Here is a 23,388-nt window from a genome sequence, read left to right on the forward strand (position 1 = left end):
AATAAAGCTAAAGTTGTGCCAAATTTTAAATGGGTAAACAGGATGTCCCGGGTAATTGTAGGCCAATTAACATGACCAATCTCAGGCAAGATAATGAAGTGGTTGAAATGAGACTCAATTAATAAAGACTTAAAGGAGGGTAATGTAATCAAATGCTAATTTACATGGTTTTATGGCAAATAGATACAGTCAAGGCAACTTGACCTTTGGAATGTGTATAAAGTGTTTGGTTAACAAAAGTAATATTGTCAATGTAATATAATTAAACTTTTCTAAAGAGTTTGACTTGGTACAGCAAGAAATTTTGATTAAAAAACTAGAATAATATAAAATTAACCTGACAGAGAAATGGATTGAAAATTGGCTGATAAGTAGGGTATCAAAGTGAACCTGTAAATGGGGAACTGTCATCTAGTGGCTGTGTTTCTCGTGGGGTCCCCAGAACATCACTTCTTAGCCCTATGCTATTTAAAATTTTTATCAATGATCTAGAAGTGTAGGGATATTTAAAGGTTTATATTAAACATGGTTTATGTGAAAAATGATTTATTGATTTATTGTTAATTAGTACTTTAGAACTTAAGGTTTATGTTAGAAGTAAAATTGGAATGATTTATTCATTTATTGTTAAGTGATACTTTATAACTCAAGATTTATGTTAGAAGTAAATTTGTAATGATTTATTGTTAGAAATAGCTGTGTCTGTGTGAAGCCAAAGAGATACTTGGTATAAAACTTGTTAAATGTCAATAGACTCTAAGCGCCTGTTCTCTAAGTGAAACTTTGTAGTGCTCAATTGGTCAATTGACTCAGCGCGGGAGCTGTCAATTGACTCTGTAAGCTGCTAAATTGGGTAATTGACTCAGCGCGCAAGCCGTCAATTGACCCTATGCCTCAGGCAAAACTGTATAATTACTACAAATAGAGACACCCACCTCTGTAAATTCATTTTTATCTAAAGATTAAAAGTGTATTTGAATGAGTGCCTAGTTTAACACCCCAAAAGATAAAGAGTGTATGTGAATGAGTGCCTTGTTTAAATGATGAATGAATGGTTAGGGAGATACCAGCCTGAAAAATTCAGTGTCGGCCGAAGAAGGTGTCAAGTGGAATCAACCAGATGACCCCCGGAGGGCGAACTGGAATCCACCCCAAGCACCTACAGAATGAAGCCAGCCACCTGCTGATTGATCAAGCAACAGCAGAATGAAACAACTCCCAAGAACTAACATAGGGAAAAATCCCTATATAACTGGACTCTAAAGACTGAGGACTTTGAGTCTATGGTTCTGCTGCCAGCCTCCAGGAGCATCAGGTGCACCTGACCCGGACTCGGCTCCACTCTTGTGTACAGGGTACCTGGCCAGTATTCTGTCACAAGCAACTTTAGGCTGGTAACTATAATATCTATATAGAACCTGTATGAATGATTGTGTGAATGGATATATATATATAAGTAATCATAGGAATAAGTAGCCAAACAACATTGTTTGCTGTTATCTTTTATTTTATTATGGTATTGACAATAAATGTGACAAATGTCTTATCCCCTTTAATAAGATCCTGCTGGTTTTTACTGGTCTAATATAATTGGTATAACATTTTAGTGGAGAATAGCGAAAGGGGGATTATTGGTATTTTTGCCTCACTTATTGTAAACCAATCTGTGTGCACACAACCGGCTCTACAGAGCACGGTTCTATTTTTGGTTAACCAAAAAAAACCAGCTGGCCCCCGTGTGGGTAGCAGGAAAATAAAGAGCTCTTAAAATTGTTAAACCTGCTGGCCTCCGCTTAGGTAGCAGAAAACATATTTTGTTAACAAAACCTGCTGGCCTCCGCGTAGGTAGCAGAAAACTTTTTTTTTTTTTTTTAACAAAACCTGCTGGCCTCCGAAGAGGTAACAGAAAGAAAGAAAAAAAATCAAATCAGGGGCAACAAGAGGGTCTCAGGGACCAGACAGTGCTGCTTGCTGAAAATGTTTAAGAAAAGACAAGGGAAAATAGTCCTAGAGGAAGAAATGAAGGCAAAAGTAGCTTCATCTTTTATAAAAGAGATAACGCCTTTTCAACACATCCTTCAAAGATATGGGCACAGTCCTTGGACTGAACAAGCCCTTGCAGATACCTGCACCATTTCGGACCTAGAGGATAGATTGGCCCAATATATCCTCATATGCAAACCCCTAACTGTGGCAAAAAGAGACGCCGCAGGAATCTGGCTGCTTGGGAGGCTTGTAATAACAGCTACCTCTGACTAACAGCCTGTAAAGAGGAAAAAATATTTTTAACAGAAAAAATATCCCAATTAGAAAAAGAGGTGAAAAATTGGAAAGTGATGGCAACAAATTCTCACAACCAAATGGAAATAATAAAACAAGCGTTACAGGAAAGTAAAAGTAAAGAACGAATCCTGACGGACCGAATGACAGCCTTCACAGAATTAGAAAAAGAAAATCAGGCTTTGATCAAAGAAAACCGAATCCTACAAGGCATGATTAAGAAATTAACATTAGAACAGGGCAAAGCCTCGGGAAACCATACCCACTGCGATTCTATTATCAAACAGTTGAAACACAAATTAGGTTTTGCGACCCGCCAAGTAGCGGCTGTCACATCAGGAGAATGGAACCCAACCGAATGTAAAATACAATTGGATTTGGATATAGATATTTGGGACCCCTTGGAAATTGAACAGAGAGATATCTGGCATGACCCACAAGAGGGTCTTTTGGCTCCGGTAGCAGCCAGAGAACGGCGCACTGTGACCACCCCGGTAGACGGTGGGGGAATTGAACAGGTCGCTATCGTTCCAGCATCAGCCTCTGACTTAAAAGCAATGGCTGATCATTTGGGAACACTAAATAGAGAAACCTTTTCCCAATGGTGTACCAATGCCATCCTGTTGGCAGGGAGAGAAGCACTCACCACTATGGAAATTTATCGCCTTATGGGCATATGTGCGGCACCAGAAATACGAGCAGCCCTGGACCACATAAGAATTGGCGCTGGTGATAGTGAGCTGGCCCTAATGGCCATCTTTGGAGAACAGATAGGCAGGCAAAATTTTATTGCCCAAGCCGTGGCTTCTACTCAGGACACTAATGAAGATCCTGAAAATGATCTCACTCGGTGGGCCCTAATGCAGATTATGGCCGGTATAGTAACCGTACCCACTAATACAGATTTAGATTTAATCCCCTTCTCTGTACCATCTCTCAGGGATTGCGCTGCCTCACTACTTCCCTATTATTCAGGCAAGCTTGCCATTTGGCAGGACGGGCACCCTGCCACTTTAAGAGAACTAAAAGGGATGGTACAACAGATGACTACCCACGCTGGATCCAAACCCAATATTAAAAAGGAAAGAGTGGCGTACGTGGTGGCAATGGAGCCAACAGTCACCTATTCAAATGAAAGTGGAACAAAGGGATTTGCAGGATCCCGTGGAGGGCACTCAAAAGTCAAATTCAGGGGAAGGGGGAATAACCGTTCTAGGGGTCGGCTGTACCCAGACCTTCAAAGATCTCAGTGAGCAGAAAACAATTATCAGCGGGAAAAACCCTTAGCTAATGTATGCCACCTGGCATGGAGGCTATTATTACAGATGGGAGGAGATGGACAAAAATGGGATAAGGCCCCCTTGGCTAATATTATGACAGAGATTCTTAGATTGCAGGACCAGCGAGGAGTCGTATCAGAAGCAACCACCCCAAGTGCTCCTTTAGATTACCAGGAATACCCTTAGGGAAGCCCACTGGACGTGAAATCCCCACTTGGTGTAGGAGCCCAACAGTGGAGGTTTATAGGGGAATTAACCTGGGATCCAGGAGGAAGACCCTATATCTATGTCCAGCAGGGAAATCAAGCTCCTATGATGGCTCTAATTGATACTGGAGCCTCCATCTCTCTAATTAAAACTGCTCCTCTAGCAGGAACAAAAGGGCAAAATATGACATTACACTCCTTTCAGGGAAAACCCAGCACCGGACAAGAATGGGTACAGGTACCATTCTCTGTACAAGGATTCCACATCACTGGGAATCTAATTCAAACAAAACATGACAGACGCCGTGATCCTGGGCACGGACTGGTTGTTCAAAAATAACATTATTATTGATCTCCCCAGAAGCGCTCTGTGGAGACTGGAAACCCTCCCCCCTTATCTCCCTACAGCAAGCCGTGATAAGTTTGTCAGTAACAGAAGTGATAAACTAGTTGCTGCGCTCTCGGCAGAACAGCAGGAGAAGTGGCGTTCTAAATTCCCCACAGTCTGGACCCAGAAGAAAACAGATTGTGGTAGAATTAACACTTGTGTTAAAATTGTAGGTGAACTGGTGCCCCCACAGAAGCAATATCGGTATCCCAGGGAAGCAGAAACACAGCTTGTCCAAATCATTCAGGACTTGGAAGAGCAGGGAGTAATTAGAAAAACTAACTCACCTTTTAACTCCCCTATCTGGCCAGTCATGAAGGCAGACGGGCAATCCTGGAGACTAACCATTGATTATAGAAGAATCAACAAAGGAAGTATACCCATGGCCTCCATCGTGGCAGATATGAAACAGGTCATCCAAAGGGTACAAGCCACCTCCAGGTATTTTTCAGTTATAGATCTGGCTAACTGTTTCTTTGCCATCCCATTACATCCTGATTCACAGGACCTATTTGCCTTCACTATCAGAGACCAGCGGTACACATTTCAGCGCCTGCCCCAAGGATTCCAAGACTCTCCAGCTATTGCCCACAAACATGTGGTAGATATGCTGGACCAGTTAAGTCCCTCTGATCAACCACTTGTCTATTCCTATGTGGATGATATTTTGGTTTTTGGCCAGCTCGAAACGCAGGTGCAGAGACTTACAGAGGACGTCCTTGCACTGATCCAGGACACCGGCTTCAAGGGTAGTAAAAGATCAGACGGAACGATGCCTCACACAAAACGGGACACAGAGCCATGGAAGTTCTTGGTCTGGATCACAACATTGGCCCTAATCTCAGTGATAAAGACACAGCCTGTCCCCAAAGGAAAAATGCACAAATCTCCACCAATCCCTAACAATGATAGACATACTTCAACATACCTGGAACAAGGTAAAACAATCCTGACCGCATTTCTGACACACAGCAACTCACACATATACAACATCCATGGACCCCAGTACGACAACCAGATATTCACCTAAGATGGATCGATTTAAAAACTAATTTAACAATTTAACTAACTAACAACCCTTAGGGGAAACTCACGTATATGTTGGGGATGGGGAACTGGGACTGCAAGCAAATATCTCAGTCCCCACAGGATGGGAAAAATATTAGATGGTAGGGGTGCGCATGGAAGGATATGCAGGAGATACCATGATGCTTTCAGACTACCCTTCGCTCCCTTATATATGGGACGGGTTAGTGAAATCAGGGACCCTTGTAACCGTAATCATAGTTTACTGCCCAAACCATGCACATACGATACCATTCCCTGATGGATATGACTGGAAATGGGAGAAAGAACATATGTTTAGAAAAACACCCCATTATCAATGACAAAACCAGCTTTATTTAAAATTCAGACTTCTCCGGTGAAAGTCTTGGTGAGCCCCCTGCTGGTAGAAGTAAAAATTGACATGGACTGGACGAGATTAAATGTCTCAAAGGTAGAACCAAAATGTAAGCCTTTTTCCCTCCCTATACTACAAGCCTGGATAAGGACACACAAACTATCCCCCCCCAAGATGCACCACATCCCAGAACCAAAAGAGACATTATGGATACTATGCTAGGTGGATTTGCAGCAGGGACTTGCAAACTCAGTGGACTTGGAAACTATTAAGAACAAATTAAGCTCCCTGGCCCAACTACAGGACAGCCTTATACAAAAACAAGTACACGCGAATGTAGACTTAGTCCAAATTGGCCTGGGTAACCTAAAAGTCAAATGGAATTTATGGCAATGGCTAAATACTACCACCTGGTTACTCCATAAGAAAAATCTACAAATTGGAAACCACACGGCTATAGCTATGGGATGCACTGAAATGCAGATACTTGCCCTATCTACTTTGGAACATGAAATGTTTTGGGTAATTTTGGGTAATATTAAGGTTTTAATACATTTGTTAAACCAAAGGAAAAGATCTCTGTTCAATACTTATCAATATAACTGGATGCAGTATGTTTCCAGTACTGTAAACCCACACTTGTTAATTGGGGAAATAATTGTAAAAATAGCACATCAACAGTCTCTAGAGGCAAAGGTGTGGAAGGTTAGTGCACTCCCCATATTACACCTGGGATCATTCTGGCTGCCTCGGACCTCAAGCCAGTGGGCTGGAGAAAAAGGGGAACTATTGGACACTAGAGGTTGTACACAATGGACTCCTCAAAAGTGGGTATGCCTCACCTTACCTGTTGCCCCAGAGCCTTGTAGTAAAGATGTCTCATTGGGATCCTGTATGTGGATGAATTGGATAATGACACCAGAGTATTGTACAATGGACAATGTGTATGTATCCACTCGTGGGAGGAAGTATTTTGGGAGGATGGGAGTGTTAGCAGCCCCCCAGTAGATGAATGTAAATGCAATGTTAGTACTGTTTTTACTAAAAATCACACTTACTATTTGTCTCGGCCAAAAAAGTCTCAGCTAACACTAACAGCTGAGCCGGCCGACTTCTCAATTAACCTTGGAATTAAATGGCAAGACCTTACTAATGGCCTAATTAAAAGTAAAGAAGTGACCAAATTTTTAGAACAAACAGATAACCAAGTAGGAAATCGGACTATTCATATTATACATGCCAACGGGGACATGTTAAGGATTGCCACTGCAGAGAAACAAATAACAACTTATCATTGGTATGATATATTCTCTGGATGGGTCCCAACCACTACTGGCATCCTATCAGTGATGCTACATCCCTTGATAGTTGTCTTAGTATTGAATTGTATTTGTATTATTGGAATGTTTAGCATGTGCTTTTGGATAAAAAGAATGTCCAGTAGATTAGAATCACAAACCCATGTTGCCTCACAGTACCTTTTTTTAAACAGGTTACACAGACAGTGAAACTAACGAGTATATGTATATCGTAGTGTCAAAAGGGGGATTATGTAGGGATATTTAAAGGTTTATATTAAACATGGTTTATGTGAGAAATGATTTATTGATTTATTGTTAATTAATACTTTAGAACTTAAGGTTTATGTTAGAAGTAAAATTGGAATGATTTATTGTTAGAAATAGCTGTGTCTGTGTGAAGCCAAAGAGATACTTTGTATAAAACTTGTTAAATGTCAATAGACTCTAAGCGCCTGTTCTCTAAGTGAAACTTTGTAGTGCTCAATTGGTCAATTGACTCAGCGCGGGAGCTGTCAATTGACTCTGTAGCTGCTAAATTGGGTAACTGACTCAGCGCGCAAGCCGTCAATTGACCCTATGCCTCAGGCAAAACTGTGTAATTACTACAAATAGAGACACCCACCTCTGTAAATTCATTTTTATCTAAAGATAAAAAGTGTATTTGAATGGGTGCCTAGTTTAACACCCCAAAAGATAAAGAGTGTATGTGAATGAGTGCCTAGTTTAAATGATGAATGAATGGTTAGGGAGTTACCAGCCTGAAAAATTCAGTGTCGGCCGAAGAAGGTGTCAAGTGGAATCAACCAGATGACCCCCGGAGGGCGAACTGGAAACCACCCCAAGCACCTACAGAATGGAGCCAGCCACCTGCTGATTGATCAAGCAACAGCAGAATGAAACAACTCCCATGAACTAACATAGGGAAAAATCCCTATATAACTGGACTCTAAAGACTGAGGACTTTGAGTCTATGGTTCTGCTGCCAGCCTCCAGGAGCATCAGGTGCACCTGACCCGGACTCGGCTCCACTCTTGTGTACAGGGTACCTGGCCAGTATTCTGTCACAAGCAACTTTAGGCTGGTAACTATAATATCTATATAGAACCTGTATGAATGATTGTGTGAATGGATATAGATATATATATAGATATATATATAGATATAGATATAGATATAGATATATAATCATAGGAATAAGTAGCCAAACAACATTGTTTGCTGTTATCTTTTTTTTTATTATGGTATTGACAATAAATGTGACAAATGTCTTATCCCCTTTAATAAGATCCTGCTGGTTTTTACTGGTCTACTATAATTGGTATAACAGAAGAAAACATAAAATCATCACAGATAAAGTTTCTAGATGTCAGGAAAGTCAGGGGGAGGGATAAAAGAAAAGAAGTATTGCTGAGAAAGCCTTTGACGGTCTGGAGTGGGAGTATCTCAGACATATTTTGGTAAGCTCTGGTTTTGGAAATCAGTTTTCTAAGGGCATATTAGTCCTGTAAATTCAACCTGGAGCATCTGATTTGGTTAATGGTCACCAGTCCCCACCTTTCAATTGGTTATGTGTACAAGACCAGATTGCCTCTTACCACTGTATTGTTTGGATTAGCAATAGTGCCATTTGCAACAGATGTGAGAAATAGCCCCTTGGTAACAGATATCAAAGCATCTTCTGGTATAGAACACAAAATAGCTCTGTATGCTGCCGATGTCTTACATTTGCAGGATGATCCAGAAGCCTTGTTAAAGATGACTTTGGAAATTGGTCAGAGATCAGGCTTCAAAATAAACTCTGAGAAATCTGAAAATTTAGGAATGAATATTCCTGAAAGGGTCAAAACCAACTATTGTCAGCTACATACATTTAAATGGGTAAAGGTGTCCTTAAGAATTTAGGAATATATAATTGAGAAGAAACATAAAAATCCGTTTAAGGCAAATTACCCTCCACTATGGAATAAAATAGTAAAAGATTTGGAGGAATTAAACAAATATGATTTTTTTTTTGGCTAGGTGGGGTAGCTTCAGTAATGAAGAATGTCCCCGCCCCCCGCATAAGTTATTATTTTTGTTTCAGTACATCCCTGTTGGTATGCCTGAAATGACATTAAAAAGATGGCAGAGTGTGCTATTAAAATTCATATGGAAACATAAAAGACAAAGAGGGAGTTCTAAAGTTCTGCGTAAACCTACAAAGAGGGGTGGATTATCTTTCCTAATCTGGTTTATTGTTATTACTCATCATAATTAAAAGACGTGATCATCTGGCTTAACAATAGGCCATCCAAAAACAGGGTTAAAATCAAACAAGGCTGGTGCAGAAATTAAGCTATTTATAGTAATTGTTGGGTTAAAAAGAAATTTAGGTCATTCAAAAATTTTAAAAATCAGCCATTCATCTAGACTACGTTAGCAGAAAAATTCCAACTTTGTTTTAAATTTCTGTTGCCGATGCTGAAACCCTCCCTTAATGGCTTTCATTAATAATCAGGAATTTATCCCTAGAATATATCAAAGTGAGTATTCATAGAATCAAAGAACTAGAGGTTATCTAATCCAGTCATGTGTAAGAGTTGAGATTACTCAATTCAGACAGCTGTTCCTGAATCCTGATTTGAAATCAAACCAAAAGTTATATAAAAATGTAAATAACATAAAGATCCTGTATTTTCAGCATTTACAAGTCAAACATTTTACTGTGTAATCCGTGTCTATTTAGCCTTTTAACCACATTTGAGGAGCTGAATCAAGAGCAAGCTGGAACAAAAAGTTTAATTTGTAAGATACATGCTATTTTGTTTGAAAAGGGTGTTAATAAGAAAACAACCCAGATAAAATGATGGGAGAGGGATTTGGACCTGGATTGAGTAGAAATTGACCTGGATGAGTGGGTCTGTACACAGGAAAGAAGACATACATCTTCAATTTGTGTAGCTCATGAAGAAAATGCTTATGAATTAATGTGCGTATGGCATTTGACTCCAGTCATGATCCACCACATTTTTGCTACTAGGAAGGCACACTGTTGGACAGGTTGCAAGAAAAGGGGAACATACTTGTACATGTTGTGATTGTGTATAGGAATTAGCCAATTTTGGGAGGAAATTATTAAAGAGATTCACTTTATGACAAAATGCCAGTTTCCCAGAGATCCCTTGGACTACTTACTTAATTCTCCAGTAAAGGCTTTACATTTTAAACAGAACATGTTAATTTCTTTTATTTTATTGATAGCAGTAATACTCTATATTGCACAATATTGGAAAAAATATGATGTCTTCTCCTACGGAACTGGGATATTGTCAATGGATTTTCCTTGTAATTGAAAAGCTTTCACACCATGTACATGCACAAGAGAAGTACCAAAGAGAGGCTAGTCAGGGTTAGACTAGATGACCCTTGTGGTTCCTTCTAACCCTATTGCTCTATGATTCTGTGAGAAGAAAGGCTCCCCAACCAGCAAGCCAGAATCTTGAGCCAGATTCTTTGAATATTAACTTGACCCTGAATAAGTAATGTATAATAAAATAAGTTAATGTTTTATTGCAACTTTGCAGTAATAAAAAGCTTCAAAAAGAAAAATATATTAGTAGTATTCACGGAAGGAAATGTTCAGAGATGCATAGGATAGTTTCTGATCTCTTGAAAAGACATGTAGACATGTTGCAGCTGTTCATTAGAGCCAAACCAATGGTAATTGTTAATGAGTTCTTGTTTTCCTCCACTGAATTATTTGTGAATTTATGTTGATTTCTTTTAATGTTTTGCCAAATAAATTGGATGGTCAATCTCTTTTATGGGTTGTTCTTTCATGAGCTGGTCATTTTGACTCTTTTTTGAAATTCACACTTGATTGCTAACATCCATTGCTAATTTTGCTTTAGAGACATCAAATTTCTGAAAGCATTCCTTATACCTGCAGACTTTTTCAGGGCTTCTTGACTTCCTCTCCACTGAACCTCCAGAACACCTGAAATGCTAACTGCTCTCTGATTTCAGTCACTTGGTCACCTTATGGGATGTTGCTCTTCTTTAGAAAAGTGAACATTTTGCTTCCAACCTTCGCAGGGCACATTTGACCTCCTTGTTCCTCAGGCTGTAGATGAGAGGGTTGAACATGGGAGAGATGACTGTATAGAGCAGGGAGAAGGCCTTGTTTAAAACTGGTGACTGGTTACCTACAGGGGCTCCATAAACAATAATGATGGTGCCATAGAAAATCGAAACAACCAGGAGGTGTGAGGAGCAGGTGGAGAAGGCTTTTTGCTTCCCAATGGTGGAAGGGATCCTCTGGATGGTCAAAATGATCCTACAGTAGGAAGTCAAGGTTAGTAGAAATGGGACCAGGGTCACACAGGCAGACACTGTGAAAGACAGAAATTCAACCAAATGGGTGTCAGTACAGGAAAGTTTTAACAGAGGCATGAAATCACAAAAGAAATGGCCAACCTCCTTGGAAGCACAGAAAGGCAATGTAAAAGTCAAGACCATCATTGCTATAGGGGTCAGGAAGCCAGTTATCCAACAACCAGCTGCTAGCTGAAGGCAAACCTTAAAGTTCATAACAGATGCATAAGACAAGGGATGGCATATCGCTAAATATCGATCATAGGACATGACTGATAAAAGGAGGCACTCAGTGACTGCCAAAGATCCAAAAATGTACAACTGCGCTACACAACCCATGAATAAAATCACTTCCCTCACTGTAAGGAAACTTCTTAGCATCTTGGGGACAATGGTGGTGGTGTAGCAGATCTCCAGGAAAGATAAGTTACCTAGGAAGAAGTACATGGGGGTATGTAGATTGTGATCAGCTGCTATCACCAGAACAATTACAATGTTGCCGGACATGGTTATGGTGTAGATGAATAAAAATGTCACAAAGAGTAAGGGCTGCATTTCAGGGAAGTCTCCAAATCCCAGAAGAATGAATTCTGTGATGGCTGTTTGATTCCCTTTTTCAGTTACGCCCATATGCTCCATCTAAAGAAAAGGAAATGGACATAAAGGAAAATTAAGTGATTCATAGATTTCAAGGTCATAAGAGATCTTTGTGATTATCTAGTCTGACCTCTTGTTTAACACAGGCCAGAGAACATCACTGATATAATTCATTTTGAACTAGAGCGTATCTCATAAATGTTATTATTCAGTGGAACCTCGTCAACAACAATCCCCTTAAAGAAAGTACAAGTGACAAGAATATGCTTCATCTGAACCAACCCCCCAGTTCCAACCCTAGAAATAACAAAAATTAAAGAGAAAGAATCTCAACATACCCCATACGCACATCCAATATCATCAGAAAATATGGGTGAAGTTTAGTAGGATTGTTTGTCAACTTCAATAGTGCTTAAGAAGAGACCCAAAAGATAGATCTATCTATCTATCTAGCTAGCTAGCTATCATAGATACAGTAAGTACAATGAAGTAGAAACTGAATAACAAATACAGACAATAGTATTCAATATGATATAGACTATTATGGTAGTTATCCCCATGCAGAAATGCAGAAATTAATACAAAATAGGGGTAAAATGCTACCAAATCTGAGTTCTCCACCCATTTAAACCCCTGGCTGCACTTTACACTTCTGATGCATTTGCTTTGAACAGGTGTAAATGACAACACGGAATATGAAATTGGAGAGAATCAAGCCCAAAAGCTTTACTGTAATTTTGTATTATGGTTCAGTTGCCTGTTGTTCACAAATGCCTGAAAAGTCTGATTATATTTATCCTGATCAACAACTGAATCCGCTTTTACCTTTTGGCTGTGGGCATTATATGTAATTGTAACCCTTGCTTTCACCTCTCCAACAATCAGAATCTTATTTCTCTGGTTCCCTCTTCTCACAGCATGTTGTCTTCTAATGTAAATAAGAGTCACATGAAAATATACATCATCCCCATTTTTGACCTTCAAACAGTGAATTGTGTATTAGCAGTCCCAACTCAGAAATATATAAAGACATAATGTCTCATTTGATAACCCAAAAGGGACTAATTAAACTGTTTATAGACTGTGATCAGCACTGTTATTTAAACCAGACCACTAGGCCTTGTGGGGATATTCTCCTGTCAGCCACCATATCTCAGGGCTTGGTCCAAAGCCCTTTGAACTAATTGGAATGGTTCCCAATGATTCCCAATGGTTCACTGGATCAGACACTAAGCTGTTGAGGTTAAAAGGTGAAAATTATGCCCCTTTTGGCTTAATCTAGCTACCTTTCTCACAGGAGGCCAGATTCACCTCTGCGCAGATGGCTAGCACCCTAACAATGGGCTATGAGAAGGGAATTAAGGCAATTACATTCCCCCAACCCACTGTATTACAACATGGATTGAGATGCTTAGATGTGAATAAAGATGCTCTCCATGTCTTTTGTTCCTTCAGGGATGTTGGAAAGTCCTTAAAAATAGTAAAGTGCCTGCATCAATTTTGCATCTATCTATCTCTCTATCTATCTAAATTCCTCCCCATCATCCACACCCCAGAGCAGTGAGGAACATTGAGGAAGGAAGTAGGTGGCTTTGCAACAAACTGGACCTAATTGTCCCCTCATTCACACTGTTTCTCCATTGACACAATTCCACTAAAGTCAATGTAGGGACTGATTTCCTAAGAGATCTGAGGGGTTTATGCACCCAACTTCCACTGTCTTTCAATTAGATTTAGGTACAATTTAAAAACCTCTAAGTGACTTAGGACTAGATTTTTTATGGTATTTACCTGCTTCAAGGTCCTGCTGGGTTCATAACAAATGAGAGATAAGCACCTGCCCTACTGAGGTGCTATAAAAAATCTCACTGTCATAGATTAACAAGGTCTGGTCTATGTCCCAATCTTTAACCAGTCTCCTGGGAGTGCCCCTTTAGGGTACTGGACCCGAAGGACACACATTGGCTCACTGGGGAAATCCTCTGGCCTCCACCACTTCGAAACTCAGCCTGCAGTCATCAGAAATACCCATCTGTCAGTGTGGCTCCCTGAGTGAGTGCAGCCAAGCCAGATTTGCCCTGCCCCTTCAGAGCACAATGCTCTCAGTATCTGCGGTGTCAACAGGCAGCCTTTTCAGAATAAGGTGACTATTCATGTAGCCTACAGCATCTGAAAGCCCTTAGGTTAGCATTATGAAGCAAAGGCTAAGAGAGAGTTCACACTGGCCAGAGTCAGGGATCCTCTGAGCCATACTGTTGGAGGATGTATTTTGGCTCAATCTCTCTCCATCCCCTTTGTCTCTCAGTCCCCACTGAAAGGCTGAGTTTCAGTGAGCCCAGTTCTTAACACAGACATCGGACACCTTCTCCCTTTACTCCCCAGCTCAAGGTTTTTACTCTGCTTCACTGCGAGGGGGAGAGTACCCAACTTTCAGCAATTAAGACTTCCCAACGTCTTTCCAGATTCTCCATTGATATTTATTGATTCCAGTCCAAATAATTCTAGTGGCTCTATGTCTCTGACATGTAGCCTGCTCTCCCACGTCCCAAGGAGAACATCATTTCTTTCCCCGAAGGGGTACTGACACCAAGGGGGCTGGTACAGAAGCCATACGGGAATTCCCCACATTTTCCGCACCCACTAGGGGATAGATTACGAACCACACTGCTGAGCATTATGAGGTCTAATCTTTAGGCACCTAGACAATAGAAAAACCTGAGTTAGGTGTCCAGGCTGCCTGTGTAATGCAAAGAGAGAGATGGGCACCTAAAAATGGGATCCACAAAACCCAGCAACCTGGGTGGATCCCCCATTAAGCCAGATGCTGATGAGAGGAGGGTGTCCTAGGCTCTGTTCCTCTTCGGGAAGTTGGCACTTATTTCTGCTTGGCACCCACACCATAAGCACTCTCCTAGAGTCAGGTGTCTTATCGTACACAAAGAGCAAGCCAGGAACCTTCTGTTCAAATTGGCTTTCAGTTTCGATTAAAGGGGAAAAAAATGAAAGCCATGTCTTCACATGAGAGAGAGAGACAGAGCCCGGTGTGTATGATTGCTCAGTAAAAAGCTACAGCAACTCTGGGAAAGATTTTTCAAAAGCACAAATGGTAGTTAAGCACCAGACTCCCAGGAAAAGTCAAATGCTTCTAGGTGACTAGTTGCCATTTGTGTCTTTGAAAATCTCCATCTCTGAAAACAAAATGACATCTAAATGAGCCAGTAGAATAGAGTAGAACAGAATGAAATAGATGATTTTTTTTACACAATGTTTTTATAACAAAAAATCCCATTATATTCCGAAACTTACCTTTTAGCAGAAAAATTGACTGCATCTTCCAAATTTCCCTTTTTTCCCCATCCTAAGATAATCATCATTACTCTTACATATTTTGGGTACTTTAAAATATTAGATAATTAATCTCAATTTGATTCTGAAATAAAAATGTTAAAAATATTGATTTGAAATTAATGCTGGTCTGAAAATGCTGAGTTTGTTCTGCAGAAAATTTTAACTTTGCATCAAAAAAACAAAAAACTGAATGTCGGCCTATTTTTCTTAGTCATAAACACAATTTTTTGGCAGAAAACTTAATAAACAAAAAAATTGTAGAAAAGAATAATAGTGTTGTTCAAAAGCTTCCATAAAAGCTGCCTTGCATTCTATTTTCCAACCAAAATTTAAATGTTTTTGATGAAAGCACACAGTTTGCACAACATTTTCATTTAGTCCCAAACCTAATTTTTTGTTGGAAAAACAATTCAGTTTGGAGTCAGAGTTACGAGGTTGCTTGCACCTATATCCTCTTTCTGGTCTCTCCATATGCACCTCCTCAGGTGTTGACTCTCCTCTATCATTTCTAGAGGTTATTAAAGTACATTATGTAGATCCCTGACAAGGATTTCATGTACCCAACGCAAAGCAAGAGGAGGAAGAAGGGTTAGTCTTGGATCCTCAAAGGCACTTTGGTGTTGCACCATTGACTATTGCAATGCCTAACATTTAGGCACCTAGCTACCCGGTGAATTCACAAACTGTGGCTAAGGTGCCTGGGCTACCTATGCAATGCAAGAGGAAAGAGAGACACCTAGCAATGCTATGCACAAAAATCAGCACACTGAGCAGCACGCTCCCTAAACTAGCCAATAACAGATGCTGATATGTCATAAACTGCACCCCTTTGGAGAGTTAGGCACCTAAGTCCAAGTTAGAGGGAGGCATCTGTTTATGCTTGGGATCCCCAGCTGGGAACCATGTCCTGGAGTCAGGTGACAAAGCTGTTTCTTATGAGAAAGGCTTCAGCCCATATTTAACCCCAAGCAAAGTGACTGGGGATCGGGGACAGATATGAATGAGGAGTCCTGCCCCTTTATAGCCCTTAATCTAGTGGTTAAGGAACAAACATAGAGATGTGAGAGACACCAGTTCAGTTCCCTTCCTTGCCTGATGTGGTTAAGGAATTTGAAGTTAGAGCACTTCCACCTCTTAGATGAGTGCTGTAACCACTGAACTATGAGATAGTATGAAGTGGGTCCTTCCTGTTGAAATGGTTTTACTATGCATAAATAAATATGCTTTGGGCCAAAGGGAGAATGAGAATGGCTCTGTGTCCATCCAGCTGTTAAGCACTCTCTTTTGAGGTGGGTTGCCTATTCAAATCCCCACTCTTCATCAAACAGAGAAAGGGATTGAACTGGGGGTTGCCCATATCCCACGTGAGTTCCCTAAGGGAAATTGCCTACGCCTCTTCTCCTCCCCCACAGACATGTTATGTGGAGTTAGGGGTGAGGTGGAGAACACCTACCAGATCAGGTGAGATGGGCAGTGCAACATCTAGTTTCACCTGGTTTGAGGAGCCCAGTGGGGCTTAGGTGTGAGAGAGGCAGCAGGATGCATGCCCAATGACAAAAATTTAAGCTCCCTCAGGGACTTTAATGGCCAAATGTAGGTGACTAGGGGTATTTTGGGCCTGCAGGGTCAGGCAGCATCTTAGCAGGGTTTTGGAGGACCTCAGTGGCACCTAAATGTTAGACTTAGGTACCTAAGGTGGGAAGCGAGGTGTCACTTTCAGAGTTAACTGCACCTTTGACTCCACTTCACACCTGGTCTTCTTCACAGGCACCTCCTTAAAGTTTCAAGCTCCCAGTTGCCCTCTCTGCAGTGGAGTCTCATGTTTGTCTCCCTCCAGACCCAGGGTTTAGACCTGCAGTCCCTCTACACCTCACTGGGCTTTCCCCAGCAGGACTGATCAGGGTCAAACTCCTGTGATCAGCCTTTCCCCAGAGACTACAACAGTTTATCCCAGGCACCAGTCAGCCTTCATGAAGCAAAATGCATTTATTCTTGGGGTAAAGCATCACAGAGACAACATTAAAAAAACACAATAGAAGTTCATGTTTTATATGTTCAGCAGGCAGGATTGAACCTGGGGCCTCTGGAGCTAAATGCATGAGCCTCTACTGCATGAGCTAAAAGCCACATGGCCCTTAGCTAAAGCTGTAGCAAACTCATTAATCTCTCTCTAAGTGGTCTTGGTGCCACTACATGGGACAGAGCAACACACCCAGGTGGTGTGTGAGTTACATATGCTCAAAGCTTACCAGAGGTCACCCATCAAACTTACGGGTTCCTAGTAGGCCAAAGTTCATCCAACCCTTCTGAAAGGGTTGGGGGCCTCTTTGAAAGAGGGTCCTGTCTGATTTCTGAATCAAAAGACCATGCTGAGTCAGTTTAAACACAGCCTTTTTATACTAAATGGCCTTTCTTTGTGTGTTGGTCTCTAGAAACCCAGTCTGAATCAGTATATGCAAGCATCTGTCTGGGGTTGTTTGCAACCTGAGATGACACCTTAATCTGTCGCTCTCTGTTTTTGGTTCTTGGAGAAGCTGTGGCAACCTTTCCCCTGGAACTAGCTTCAATCTTCGAGTATCCATAAACTTAATTTAACACGGTCTCCAAAGAAATGGGGTTCAATATCTGTCACACTAGTGCCTTAGTCCTTTGGTGGATGTGAGTCTTAGTGAATTGAACTAGCTGAAAATGTTCAGTTGAAAGGCTTTCCGGAGTGAAAATTATATATCTGTCAAAATGGATGTGTTCCTAAAAACTATCCATTTTCATTGAAAAAAAATTCAGGTTTTTCTTTTAAAGAAGAATTGGTGAGGAATATTTGATCAGTCAGGGAAAGGGATGACCTTGCTTATGAGTTTCCTCAATGCTTCTTTAACCTCCTTGTTCCTTAGACTATACACAATGGGACTGAACAGTGGAATCACAATGACGTAGAGCAGGGAAAGGATTTTGCTGAGACGAATGGACTGAGATCTCGTGGACACAATGTATGTAATGGTCAGCGTCCCATAGAAAGTGGTGACTACTATGAGGTGAGAGCCACAGGTGGAGAACGTCCTCTGCTTCCCACTCTTTGATGGGATTTTGAGGACAGCCAGGAGGATATGAATGTAGGATGTGATGGTCAGAAGGAAGGGGATCAGTGATACAAGGCAACATGAGACAAAAATCGCTACTTCCACCCCATGTAGGTGTCAGAACAGGACAATTTCAGCAATGGCGTCAAGTCACAAAAGAAATGGTCAATTTCATTAGGGCCACAAAGAGTTAAAGATTTTGCCAGAAGCAATTGCAACACATCAGCCAACAGAAATCCCCAAACCCACGTGCCAGCAGCCAGCTTAATGCAAAGATTCCAGTTCATTGAGTCTGCATAGTGCAGAGGCTGACAAATGGCCAGGTACCGATCATAAGACATGAGCATCAGGAGAAAACATTCAAAAGTCCCTAATTCACAGAAGACATATAACTGTGTGATACAGCCGGTAAAGGCAATACATTTGTCCTGTCTCAGTAAGTCCACAAGCATCCTGGGGGCAATGTTAGAGGTGTACAGGATCTCCAGGAAGGAGAGGTTACCCAGGAAGAAGTACATAGGAGTGTGAAGACTCCGATCAGCTGATACTGTGATTATAATGAGGATATTCCCCACCGTGGTCACTAGATACACCATGAAGAAGAGGGGAAAGAGGAAAATCTGCAGATCATGGAGATCGTCAAAGCCCAGGAGTATCAATGTGCCCACAATGGTTTCATTTTTAATTCCAAGGTCCTCCATTATTTATTTCTAGATGCAAATAAATGTAACCCTTCTGCTCCTCTGAGTTGGCAGCAACAAGGGCCGGGTTCAGTATCCAGGGGTTCCGTTTTAATAACACAATGCATAACCGGCTCGAGTCCCCCCCCAGTGGCCTGGGACACTTACATACCACACCCTCCTGGGCGCCTTTAGGAGGCAATACTTCCCCTCTCACAAGCATGGAGTCTGAGTGTAGCAAAATCCTTTTAATAAAGGAAGGAAACAATGCGGCATCCAATTGGAGAAACACCACAAACAGGATTATAACACAAACCATAAACAAAACCCACCTCCAAGTACATTTGGCAATGTCCTTTCCCCTTTAGGGTCTTAAGTCCAATTACCCCAAAGTCCAACAACCCAAAAGTCTCTGGTCAGTGCCACCCCAGAATTCAAGAATTTATCTGCTGAGTTTTACCCCCCCCACCAGCCTAGGTGGAAAGGGGGGGGGAGAGTCCACACAGGGTGTTAAGGGGCACCTTACATGGGCCAGGGCCAACTGCTCCACCTTTCCATGAAGTTCTGCTGCAGCCTTCATCACTACCAGCTCTACCACACCAGCTGTGCTGCTCCTCCAGCTGTCTATGCAAACCACTTCACTCTGCTTACTGCTCTATGGGCTGCTCCAACATACTGCAAACAGCTCCGCTCTGCCAGCAACTTAACAATAGGTCTTCAGGCTCCCCCACAGGTTAATACAGCACTCAGTGATTTCAGCTCTTAGTAGGGGAGTCTTGGTGTTGGTGCACTATTGGCTCAACATGAAGTCAGCTCAGCAGTCTTTAGATGGACTCCTAATGGAATCAAAATTAGCTCTACTCTTTAACAGTGGAGAGAGAAGAATGTGCAATTGGTGTTCCAGGCCCTCACAAAGGACCCATACCATCAAGTACACACACACCAGTTCCCAATCTCTCTTTCATCATGGAGTTTTGGAACCCATGTCCCATGTTTAGCAAGTACCACCCAACTGAGGTTGAGTCATCTCTGTCACAAAGCAGTCCCACACCTCCCCATTCATACAATCAGGGTGACAAACTTTTTTTTTCCTCCTGCCCCAATAACAAAGAAATTGGGAATCCCAGAGCTGTTAAAATAACCATCCCAGTCTGCAGTGGGTTTATGCTAAGTGGGGGGTGGATGCCAATGCAAATCTTTCCCCATTCTTTGAAATTCTTGGAATTCTTTCCACATTCCCTACAATTCACCACCAGATGTCAGGGTAGCACTCATCCTGACTCTGCTTACATCAAGAAATAATAGTAATAACAGAAGTTATAAACGTAACCCAACTAAAGCTTTTTATTTATTGCCCTTTATTTGGATTTGTAAATAATAAAAGTGCAATCATACAAAATCTGTGTGTGCCCTCCTTTAATTTGCAAGTTATAATTAAATAATATACAAATTATACAGAGGATGCTTTATATAGTGTATTAGATATCTCTGACGGCAAACACGAGGGAGAGTTGGAGAGATAGAGAGTGTAACTGATAGATATATATGGTAGCACTGTGTAAGCTGAAAACTTCTCTCTCTCACCAACAGAAGTTAGTCCAATAACAGATATTACCTTACTCATCTTGTCTCCCTCCAATACTACAGTATCAAAGGGTAGCCGTGTTAGTCTGTATCCACAAAAACAACTAGGAGTCCAGTGTCACTTTAAAGACTAACAAATTTATTTGGGCATAAGCTTTCCTGGGTAAAAAACCTTGCATCTGAAAAAGTGGGCTTTTACCCCTGAAAGCTTATGCCCAAATAAATCTGTTAGACTTTAAGATGCCACTGGACTTCTCATTGTTTTTGTTTCTAGATGTAACATGATAGATAGATAGATAGATAGATAGATAGATAGATAGATAGATAGATAGATAGATAGATAGATAGATAGATAGATAGATAGATAGATAGAGAACCTTTATAACTGGCTGATTGGGAATCTCTGTGCATTCAGATTTTCCATCTCAGATGACTGAAGAAGGTATTTCACTTCTTAATGTGTGTACATGTTCCTGTAATGTGTGTACATATTCAATTAAGCCGATTGTTGGCTACATCAGTGTATCTCACTATCCTATGTGGCCCCCATTACTGGAGTAGTCAAACACCTCACAATTGTTCATGGATTTTATCCTCACAACCCCCCTGAAAGCTTGCCCTATGCAATGCTATTCTGGTTTGGTTTGGCTTCCTAGATCTTTATAAGCTTGCCTCCTCAATTTGCTTCATTTGCTTTCTTCATTCATTCTGCAAGGAGCATTATTATCCATGTTTAAACAGAACTGGCTGTGCCCTCTGATTTATATATTTCTCCAGGTAATTTTTTTTTCACATGGCACCTGGGATGCATTCTCCAGAGACTGAAAAGAGAAATTCTGCAACATTATAGTGAAAAGAAGAATTCTTCAAGGTCTAATTTGAACTCCCTCACACCAATTCCACACTGGCCTCCTTCCCAATTCATCCCATGGTTATGTGGAGCAGCTCCTACAGTCATGGGTGGGTTAACGAGATAACAGCTCATTGGCTATTTTGGAAGGTAGGTTCCGGACTGCAGGAAGCTATAGGTTGCAGATACCAGTATACCTTGGAGACTGTTGAGTTAGAGTTAGGCCTTGTCGCCAACTCTTGCAATTTTATCATGAGTCTCATGCTATTTACATAAAGCCCCGGCTCCTGGAGGCACATGATTAGGTGACAATCCCAGCTTTCACTGAAAACAAACAACGAAACATTTGTAGCCTTCATGGTTGTAGAAAAAGCTTGAATAAGTAATTCCTAATGACTCCGACACTAGAAGGCAAATAATACACACCTAAAAATAATTATTTTTGAAAATCTCATGATTTTGGGGGCCTGTCTCATGACCCTAGAATTGTTAGGGTTGATGATCCTGATTACATAATGTATAAATACTAATGAACTGAGTATTAAATACCCTAAGAAGAACAGCAAACTGACTTTATTGAAGCCTTTTTATGATAGTCCCCATCCTGGTAGTATCTAAGCCGCTCACAATCTTCACAAGGGGATAGAGGTGTTGTGATGCTCACAACACCTAACTTCCAGGCATCTAGAAATTCACAGGAACAACTCTGTGTTCTGCAAAGTCTGAGCTAGGTGCCTGGGCTGTCCATACAATGTATAGAGAGAGATAGACACCTTACAGAGTGATCTACAAAAAGCACGTACGCTAGGCAGGAAGATGCCTAAGCTAAGCGGTGGGAGCCTCCTTAGCTCTGCCCTTAGTCTCCTGGAGATAGCTGCCTGAGTCAGGCTGTGTGGAGGTGCCTCTCTCTGCTTGAGATTCACAGCCAAGAGCCCCTCTCCTGGTAACAGGCAGCTTGGATACCTCACTTGTTACTTGTGACACTGAGCTAGGTGCCTGCCTCGCTACCCACAAAATGTCTGGAGCAAGAGGATGGAGCCTACACTCACCTTATAACTTTTAGCCCAGTGGTTAGAACACTGATGTGGGATGTGAGGGTCTTCCTGATTATACCACTGCATGCTTGAGCAATATTTTTATTCTCCTCCATAGTCATCTGTCCAAGTTTCCACTTCTTATAAGCTTCCTTTTTGTGTTTAAGCTCACCTAAGACTTCTCTGTTAAGCCAAGCTGTTCACCTGCCATATTTGATATTCTTTCTGCACATCGGGATGATTTATTCCTGTGCCTTCAAAAAGGCTTCTTTAAAATACAGCCATCTTGGATGAGGGAGAATTGAACCTCTCACATCCCCAGTGAATGCTCTAACAGAAGCAGACATGTTTTGATTGGGACCCAATCTGAAAAGTGGTCTTTGAGATGGATTGGGTCCCATATGCAAGTTGCGCAGATAAACCCCTATCTTCCCCCAGTTCATGGATCCCCCCTGGAGCTTATGTGGGAGGTGAGGCAGAAATGCACATGTCTAAAGTGAGAAACTTAGGTGCTAAGGGAACTGCTACTAAGAATACTTGGGCATTGGGTGAGTTTCGGTGCCTATAGGGCTCATTGGGAGTTTTGTGAATCATAGTGGAGATGAAAATTGGGATTTACGCACCTAAGTACCTCTCACAGTCCCACCTAAAATGATTTGCCTAAGGTCACACATGGAACCTGAAGCCTGGTCTTTCAAGTCCTAAACTAACACCCTAGCCACTTGGACCATCTTTTCTCTTCTCAGCAGTCACAACCCCAGAGAAAAATAAAGATCACAGGCTGGGATTTTCAAAGCAGCCAAGGTATGTGTGAGTTAGGCACTTAATTCACAGCAAAATTAAATAGAAGTTGGGAGCATCTAACTCCCTTAGACTATGTATCCAGCCAGGATACCTCAAATCTGTAGTGACTGGAAGAAGGACTTCAGAATAATGGCACCATGGGGCTGAGTCTTTTTGTGTAGCTCAGATTCTAGATCAAATGGGCTCTGTTCACAAAGGCAGGCC

The 23,388-nt window shown here is 41.4% G+C and overlaps 2 protein-coding genes across 2 annotated transcripts; both read right to left on the bottom strand.

The window, feature by feature from the left end:
• Nucleotides 1-10,895: 10,895 nt before the first annotated feature.
• On the bottom strand, nucleotides 10,896-11,840 carry LOC115638419 (olfactory receptor 10A7-like). The gene has a single exon (XM_030539999.1). It carries the CDS (start codon nucleotides 11,838-11,840, stop codon nucleotides 10,896-10,898), a length of 945 nt encoding a protein of 314 aa, XP_030395859.1.
• A 6,487-nt stretch (nucleotides 11,841-18,327) lies between these two features.
• Nucleotides 18,328-18,933, bottom strand: LOC115638420 (olfactory receptor 5A2-like). The gene has a single exon (XM_030540000.1). It carries the CDS (start codon nucleotides 18,931-18,933, stop codon nucleotides 18,328-18,330), a length of 606 nt encoding a protein of 201 aa, XP_030395860.1.
• Nucleotides 18,934-23,388: the final 4,455 nt, after the last annotated feature.

Source organism: Gopherus evgoodei, chromosome 21 (assembly GCF_007399415.2).
Source record: "Gopherus evgoodei ecotype Sinaloan lineage chromosome 21, rGopEvg1_v1.p, whole genome shotgun sequence".
In the NCBI taxonomy this organism is placed as follows: Eukaryota; Metazoa; Chordata; order Testudines; family Testudinidae; genus Gopherus; species Gopherus evgoodei.

Bases quoted from the DNA above. Each gene is read 5' to 3' on its own strand.
- LOC115638419 (XM_030539999.1), bottom strand. From the start codon at position 11,840: ATGGGCGTAACTGAAAAAGGGAATCAAACAGCCATCACAGAATTCATT.
- LOC115638420 (XM_030540000.1), bottom strand. From the start codon at position 18,933: ATGGAGGACCTTGGAATTAAAAATGAAACCATTGTGGGCACATTGATA.